The 9,048-nt window shown below is 39.0% G+C and overlaps 1 protein-coding gene across 1 annotated transcript in view; it reads left to right on the forward strand.

Moving 5' to 3' along the window:
• COL4A5 (collagen type IV alpha 5 chain) overlaps positions 1-5,763 on the forward strand; it is a 90,535-nt gene extending 84,772 nt beyond the window's left edge. Inside the window, exons 48-51 of the mRNA XM_027465432.3 lie at positions 22-199; positions 749-863; positions 1,218-1,390; positions 2,897-5,763. Coding sequence (XP_027321233.1) covers positions 22-199; positions 749-863; positions 1,218-1,390; positions 2,897-2,978 — 548 coding nt within the window. The 3' untranslated portion in view covers positions 2,979-5,763. The remainder of the gene's footprint in view (positions 1-21; positions 200-748; positions 864-1,217; positions 1,391-2,896) is intronic.
• Positions 5,764-9,048: the final 3,285 nt, after the last annotated feature.

Raw genomic sequence — 9,048 nt, forward strand, 5'->3', positions numbered from 1 at the left:
TTTATGTATCTTATTCTTTAGGTACTGCTGGGAGCTGCCTTAGACGTTTTAGCACCATGCCCTTCATGTTCTGCAACATCAACAACGTTTGTAATTTTGCATCAAGGAATGACTATTCCTACTGGCTATCAACTCCAGAGCCAATGCCAATGAGCATGGAGCCCCTGACTGGGCAGAGCATTCAGCCATTCATTAGCCGGTGAGACAAAGCAGGCTACCACAGTCTCTTTTTTTAAGTATCTAGATAAATAAATAATACATCTTAACCACATGTTTCCAACCTGCACGTTGGATATTGTGAGATTATGTTTTGCTTTGGGAAATACTGGGAAGAGTCTGTTTTAAAGCGTCCGTTGTCTCAGAAGGCTGCCTACATGCAGATCCTTAGAGGCTGAAATGCTCTAAGAGCTTTTCTCGCCCGAGGAAGTGTGAGTGCAGGATCATTGTGAACAGGAAAGAGAACATGGGAGCCAGCAGCTCTAGGATTACCTGGGTGGGGACTTGGAGTTTCCACTTTTCGTTTCAGGAACTGCTGCTGTATTTTACCCAGTGTTGTTAGTGGAAATAGAGGCAGATCTTGCACTCAGAACTAGGGTCTTACTGCAGTTACAAGATAAGTTAAGAAGCTGAAACCTGGATTAACAGAACAGCCCCTAACCGTCTAGTTCTCCCTTTCCCTGTGTTATAACTCTTACTAAAGCATACATTTTAATGTCATGTGTTTCTCTGATACTTATTCTGTGTCCAGATGTGTTGTGTGTGAAGCTCCTGCTATGGTGATAGCTGTCCACAGTCAGACCATTCAGATTCCTTCGTGTCCTCCAGGCTGGGACTCCCTTTGGATTGGTTACTCTTTTATGATGGTAAGAATTGCCTCCCACTCCAGAAGTGACTGTTACCTCTTTGTGTCCTCAAGTAGCTGCTTTAGGACTTTGTTAAAATCAAGTATGGTTGTCATTAGAGAAAGCCTTTGCCTTCAATTACTAACCTTGGTAGCCAAGATTAAAAACAATTTTCCAGGATACAGAGAGCAGAGTAACTAATAATGCTTTTTAAGTCCTGCCTTTGTATGGAGGTGTCCAACGTCACAGTATCTCAACCAAGAATAAAGAAACAGTGTATTTTCTAGCAGTTGAATGCTATGCTATTACTTTTTAGCTCCTACTCTAAGTTTCTTGTGTGCATGTGCATTTCTTTCTTCCCTACTACCTCCTCAGCACACTAGTGCTGGAGCAGAAGGCTCTGGACAGGCCTTGGCGTCACCTGGATCCTGTTTAGAAGAATTCCGCTCAGCTCCGTTTATCGAGTGCCATGGTCGTGGCACTTGTAACTACTACGCCAATTCATACAGTTTCTGGCTGGCAACTGTTGAAGTGTCAGAAATGTTCAGGTAAGAAAACCTGTTTCTTGTATAGTGCTTTATTCCAGACTTAAATCTTTAGAAAGCAAATTTATTCCTAAGATCAAAAGAGATGTGTTTACAGGGGATTAGGGAAAGAATTTATTTTGTTTTTCCCCCTTGCAACCAGTTTTTCAAGTGTGTGCTAGGGTAAGCCTTTTATATTATGTAAAAACTTGTAAGGGCACATTGTTTTGGAAGGAGTCAGATTCTTTGTAAGTCAACTCTTAATTCATATTTAGTAGGACCTTCTCTGAGAGTAGTCTGACTGTAGTGACTGTGGTCAAGCCTAAAAGATTGATTTTGTTGTTGTTTTCTTCTTTGCATGCCTTTAAATAGACTGAAATATTTAAACTTAAGGGAAAATGAGGGAAAATCTGCATGGTCCATTCTCAGCCCCAGGGCAAAATCAACTGTACCTTTTAAGGTAGATGGTCATATAACCTGTTTTTAAAAATCTTGTTTGAAGGAGGTTCCATACCCTCCCTAGCAAGCATTTTTTCCAGTACTCTACAGAAGGATAAGAACACCCCTGGTTTCTCTGCCATCAGGATTTCAGTTCCTCCAGATTTTCCCTTTATAATTGATTAGCATATTCATTTTTTTCTTTGAAAAAGCATCTTCTTTCATGGAATAAAATGCTACTGTTTTGTTTGTGTACCTAATAAAAGCCTCACCAATGCCACCAAATTGGAAAATGCCAGTCCTGTACCACAAGGCTACAATGTGCACAGTCATGACAGGGTATTAGTGGCCTCTAACTGGGTTTTGTGTAACAATTACACTGTAATATTTGATGTACATTAAGTAATCATCACCAAGTTTTCAGGGTAGTTTATTAGTGGTAATTCACTGATGAAAACTGCCTACTAGTAATTACTACGGACCTTTGTGTTTTCTGGTCTCTACCATTTGCTGTCACCCAGAAATTCAACTTGCCTTATTGAAACAGAAAATCAAGAATGGCTCTTATTCTGTGTGAACATTCCTATTACACAAGTATGCTATATTACTACCTCCTACCTTCTACAGGATAGGAGAAAATTACTGGTTAAATTCATCACTTAAATATACAAATCTCACTGTAGCAGTGTTTCTTATGGATTGTTACAATACCCTTCATCTGAGGAACCAACGATTCCAAATGCGTTTTTCACAAAAGGGGCAAAGTACACTATGGCCCTCTAATGTACAAAATTTGCTTTCTACTCAGCTGAGTATTCATCTGTGCTTTGGTCCATCACATGCTGGACTAAAGTAGTTGATTATAGCACACCTTCTGCATATTGGGGATATTGGACAAAACTGAGCTTCTGTCACCTGCTGTGAGGATATCCAAAAAGATCCCTCTTAAGAAAAATCCTTAAATACTGGACTAATTCCCACTTATGTGCTTCTGTTTTACCTTCAACTGTTAAATTAAGTAGAAGTTTAAAGTTACAGTTCTGTTAACAAAGAGAAAGCTAATCCAGCCTTACCTTTCTGTCTGTCACCCAGTAAACCTCAGTCAGAGACACTGAAAGCTGGAGACTTGAGGACACGTATTAGTCGTTGTCAAGTTTGCATGAAGAAGACGTAACATCTTGGAGGATGTTTTATAAAACAGTTGAAAATTCCTAAGATGCACTGTCCTCCAGCTGTAACAATGGTGCTACTGTGCAGAAAGAAAAGAAAAAACAAATCCAAACTGTTTTAACCACGCAAATTCAAGTGTACCTCACTCGTGCCAAGCTAAGGGTTGTTTGGTACGTATTTGACAACAGGACTAAGATGAGAAGAAAGAATTAACCTCTTGGAAACAGAAAAGACACTTGAGGTTCACAAAGGATCAGAGGATGAAATTTTTCATTTCTCTCCCTGTACCAAAACGGCACCTTTTTGATCTACCAAGAGAATAAAGAAAAACAACGCACTGAGTATGTTTAAAATAACAAGACTGCAGTTTTGAAAAACATTTTTCATGGTGCTACTAACCCTACTGTATCCCAGGTTTTTAATATGAAATTTTAAGCTTATTTCTCTGTAAGTAATGAAATGTGTATATTGTGTAAACACCTTTTTAGCTGAAACTTTCAGTCATTTAGAAACAAACCAGACTCACATATGAAAATGCTTATGTCTAAAGTTAAAATATACAGCAGTATTTTATTACAAAATTTGTGGTACGGAGAGAATTTACACCTCTTACACCTACTTATTCATTCAATATTTCATTTCCTTCCTCAGTTGCAAACCTGTTGTATTTGGGGAAATGCACAATTATTCTGAAGTCATTTTCATCAGGGTTTTAAATGTTAATAATGTACACCATGCTATCAGTGGTTTTATTTGTGCTTAAAGAGCCCGATCCACTTGAAAAGTGTTTTTTTTGTTTTTTTTTTTTAAATCTTGTGAAAATATGTGAAATTATTAGCCATATACTATATCATTCTATTCTGAATAAAAGTCACATTCACATTTTAGTAGTAATCACTTCGGTTCAACAAAACCTGTTCCTTGGGAATATCCAGTTACCAAAGCATTTAAGATTATGCTTACACGAAACCTCTCTTTACTCTGAAGTGGTGTCACACATATTATGCAGAATAGTGTACATGCTAAGAAGCCTTCTGAATAAAATAAAGCGTAAACTGGTGGAAATTGATCTTTTCCTATTTACAAATTAATCCTTTCCTTTGATCTTATGTGAATTTATATTCAACCACGATGTATTCACAATATATAGTAACTCTTGTGTATGTACAGTTCACATAAGGCCTTGAAAAACGGTGCATGCAGTTCCTTGTTTCTGATGTCATTTTGTAAGAATCCTACTGTGTATGTCTTAGTGTGTCACTACTTGTGCAATAGCTGAACAGTGATCACTTTTTGTATGCGTAACTGTCCGTGACTGGTCAGCTTTTATGGTCAGTACTGCTTCATTTACATTTATATATAAACAGAGCTCCCTAGCCAAAGCAAGACTATTTTTCAAGTGTTGATACTTTTAACATTTTCATTGTATATTGTCACCTCCACTATCTATCAATACAATTTAACTTGTGAATTAACATACAGCTTTATACAGGTGAAGTACATGTGTTTATATTGACTACTGTTAAGTAATTTATCTGCTAATGGCTATTCACCCTTACCTTTCAGTTGTCCTTGTAGACCTGGAGCATCAGAAATCTTGTTTTATGCATGTTTGAAAAAGACATAGGACTGGTGACTTACCAGGTGGCAGTGATTTTTGCAATGAGATTGGTGCTGATTTCAAAAGCTTTCAGGTATGAAACAGATTATTTAGTTTAAAATGCAAAGACATAATAGCTTTATCCTTTTTCCATTAGCTGCAGTTATCTATGCTGAGTAGGCCATTATCTACCAACAATATGCATCTTTCTACTTAGTTTACTTTGTTTTGCTGATGCGCATCACAATAAATGGAACCTGTTGCTATCTCCAAGCCAAGAACTTGTTACCAAAGTTAAAGTAAAATGTTATGTCTCTTGTAAACCCAAGCTCGTATCTTACCACTGGCTCCTCCTCAAAAGTGTAAAATGAACATAGGAGCCTATCCCTAGCCCCAGAAAACAGAATAGAGGCTAAGTTCAGCCAGTGCCCAGGGTGAAGAGCTCTCCTGCATCCCTACCAACTCGACCTGTCTTGCCTTGATTGCATTCACCAACAAGGAGCTGTGTTTATATATTGGGACCTGGGAAAGGGCAAAACATGTTTGTTCTAGCACTGCATCAATGGTGCTGTTTTCTAAGATTTGGGCCTCTTTTGCAGCATGTAGAACAAAACATACTGAATATTGACAAGACAGGAGTTACAATTCCAATCTAATGTAGATAGCGTGCAGAGCAGCTTGTCTTGCAGGCTTTAGCTCCCAAAGCTGTGAGATGACCACAAAAAATGAGAAGCAGCTACACTTCTGACAGGTATGTTCTTTGTTCTACTCCTGCAGCTCCCACCTTGACTTAGAGAACAGTCCTGAACTTTAATCAACTTTAGGCTGAGATTTCTCAAAGAGCTAATTGTGATTTTTTTTTTTTTTGTTAAGAGAAAAGTAGTGTAGAGCAGAAGGAGCATCTTTTAATTGAGACATGCAGTAGAGACTAAAACAATGCTCGCTTAATTCCCACCACAGTCTGTGCCTTAGAACAGGCAAATCACTTGACCTGTGTTAGATCTGAGTTTCTCTTCTATAAAAGAAAGCATGGTTATTATTTTCTGCCACTTCTGGACTGCTTAGACTGTAAGCTCTTTGGGGGCAGAGACATGTCTATATGCAACATTGAAGGGGACCTCAGCTGTTGACTGGGGCCTCTAGGTGCTATCCATCAGTATATAAATATTAAACTACAGGTAAAACCTTGTGTTTGCAGATTTATTATTTTCAAAGTTCTTGTTTTGACCACGTAAAGCATTACAGTCTTCAGCCTAAACATGATCTTGATCAGAACCTCACTTACTCAACTATAGTTAGGCTTTCTTCCTGTAGTTTGATTCGTTTTTAACTAAAGGTTTTTAACTAAAGGTTTAAGTATGTAAAACCAGTCTGTTTTAGTTAAGCAAGAACCTGGAAGCGAACATGATTGCATTTGTAAGCTCTAAGGGGGAAAAGACTTGCACTTCAGCCACTCGAGGGCACCATACAGCTTTCAAAGAAAGCTAGAGCAGAAACAGGACCGAGTTCCTGGAAGTGCCTGCATCAGCAATGACTTATTAAAGCTTGCTGGAAGGGGAGTGCACTACCTCTCCTTCCTCACTGCCCAGTTCTTTGAAAGCTTCTTGCAGAATGGAGTTAAAGATGGTCTGCTGCCAGTTGCAATATGGCTGATTAGTTAAAAATGCAGCTTTCTGAAGGAACACTAGTGTGCAAATCCTAAAAAAACAGTAACCTTATGTATAACTTGGATTTATACTGTTATAGTAGTAAAGAATGAAATTCTACTAAAGACAGGCTATGCAGGAGCTTCTGTCACTGTAATAATTTCTATTCTAGGCCATGACTAAAAGGGAACTGCTTCTTTCACCCTCAAATTCATATAACGCAGAACTTAAACTTCTGAGAGAATTCTCCAATCAATCTATAAACTAAGATGAGCACACACAGCACTGCAGCAAGTTTTGAAGTACATTGAACTAGACTACTGCATGCAAACTTTGTGCTTTAGAAGCTCTTAAGCATACAGGTTTTTTGTCCTCTACTGCAGAGGTCAGTCCCTCAATGGCTAAGGATTTCTTGTCTCTAAGGCAGAGGAAGTACCAATTTTAGAAAGCAATTTTAGAACCTGAAAGAGGGATTTTTTTTTGATCTTGCAAGTAAGAAAGGCCAAAGCTCCAAAATTTGATCTTTTCATTTTCTATGCACTTTTCTATCCAGATTATGTATTTTGTAGCATATATTTCATAGGTTCTGTTTTGCTAACTGCCTGAGTCAGTGTGGTGCCTTCACTGTAGAGAAGTGCCATCACAGGGGCACCAAGGGAAAGCTGTTTTGTAAGATTTAGGAGCATGCTGCTGTGGACACCATTAGCTGATTTTTTTTTTACCGTTCCCTCCCAGAGAAGTTATCCCTTAAACAATCCAGCGATGTTGCCGGACACAAAATACTTCTGCTGCTGTGGCTACTTCAACTAGAAGTGCAAGCTGGGCATTGTGCAAGACACAGCAATAACTTAGTCTTTTCAGGGCAGTTTAGTGACAAAAAGCAGGACACTTGCTAATGAAAGGCAAGAGCAGTAATTAGCTCAGGGGAGTAGTAGCAGCGTTCTACATTTTAATACATAGGGTAAGTATCTGGAGTTCTTTGCTTTTGAAGGAAAGATTATTAACTCAACCCATGTGCTGCAGACTGGTGACCACTGCGTAAGAAGAGCCCCAGCTGGCAACAAGGTCAAGATTAACTGGTTATTAAAGCAGACAAACTGCTGGCTGTACTAGAGGTGCTCACTATTGCTCAAGGGTGGAGCACAGCCCAGTAGCTACTGCCACACTGCCAATGAATCGTTTCTGTGCCCACTGAGCTAGAATTTCCTGAGAGTCAGTCTCTATAGCTTGCAACTCTTCTTTCAAAGGCAATTAAAATACTTTAAAATAATTTAATTAAAGTAACTCAGTATCTCAGAGAGAAAACCAAAGAAACGAAGCAAACGAAGCAAGTGCCTGAGCTTGGGGTGTTCCTCTTACAAAAGGGAGGTAAAAGAGAATTCTTACCTCCCAGATACATGCAGCAAGCTCAGGGCTCCTGCTCTCCTCTGTAATGTTCTTTCGTGGCCCTTCATGGAAAAATTAGAAGAAAAAAAAATTACTACAGCCAAAAGAGGATGCAGGGATGGGAAAAGTAGAATATGTCATAGTACCTGGTAACTGAATTGGTCCTTCATTCCCTGTCATTTCTCACTGACAGATACTTATTTCCAGTACCATATTGCTTGAGGAGATGCAAGGGCCATTGGAATCGGTCAGTGTATTTCAAAACAAAGACTTACTGTCTATTTTAGTCACTACCTTCAAGCTCAGATAGGAAGGCGTACTGCCTTCTGGTTTTAATTGAGGGCTTTCATCATGCTTCAGAAACTGAGTTCTGCCAACGATTCACCCAAAGGAGTTTGAAAAATTAATGCAAAACTGTGTTCCCCTCCTCAGCCTTCCCCTTTCCTCTCTCCCCCCCCCCAAAAAACAAACAAAAAAAAAACCTCAAGCAGTTAGCTGATGTCAGGTCTGCTGAGGCTTTCAGTCAAAGATCTCTTAAAGCAGTTATTGTGAGACTGTTGCAACAATCTTGACAGTGTTTGGATAATTTTCACTGTTTGTTTACTGCTGGTAGGGCTGCTTCTGCCATGTATGAGAAGTACTGTCTTCCTTCTCTTCCCAATACAGGCTCCATGCTATAAAATGGGGCCCTAAGTAAGGGGGCTGGTTTAGTTGGAGAAAACCCAATTCTTACAGCAAACCCAACTTCTACCGAGTTGTTTTGATGCAGTATTCTGAATAACAGAATAAGGAGGAAATCAGGTATTTTTAAAGAAAAAATATATAATCCAATGCACTTCAAAGTTAATTGCTCATATTTGTGAAAATAAGATATGCTCACATCTATGGATAAAAACTCCTTCTATATCAAATTGACATATCGTTCACATCAGGAAGAATCTGAAGAGGCATTACACTTTATAGGTATCTTTCAGCTTAAGCTCAGTTGTTTGTACAAGTGGGTACGCTACCCGAAATTACGAGATCTATGTATGTTTTGTTTTTACATACTGGGACCATATTTAGCACATCTCAAACCAAAGTACTGCTATGAAACTTAAAACAGCAAGCCATACTTGTCCCCTTTTACCGTAAACTCTAAAGGCAGCCGCCTATTTGACACTCTGCTGCTAAAAATTCCTTCCAAGACTACTACATGCTGATAATAAAACTTCCATACCCAGTCATAGACAAAGCTACGAACCCCAAATTGATGAGATATTCTGCATTTAAAGCAGGAAGTATCATGCACTGATTTCCACCACCCCCCAGTCAACAACTCAGTTGTTTACCAGCAGTGCAAATCTATGACAAAGAAAACTTCCGGGTGTTTTGCTGCCTGTAACCTTCTACGCTAAGTGGCAGAGTAAATGGGAAAGGCTGAGAATCACTCCCCTGAAATA

This window comes from Anas platyrhynchos, chromosome 10 (genome assembly GCF_047663525.1).
Source record: "Anas platyrhynchos isolate ZD024472 breed Pekin duck chromosome 10, IASCAAS_PekinDuck_T2T, whole genome shotgun sequence".
Classification (NCBI taxonomy): Eukaryota; Metazoa; Chordata; class Aves; order Anseriformes; family Anatidae; genus Anas; species Anas platyrhynchos.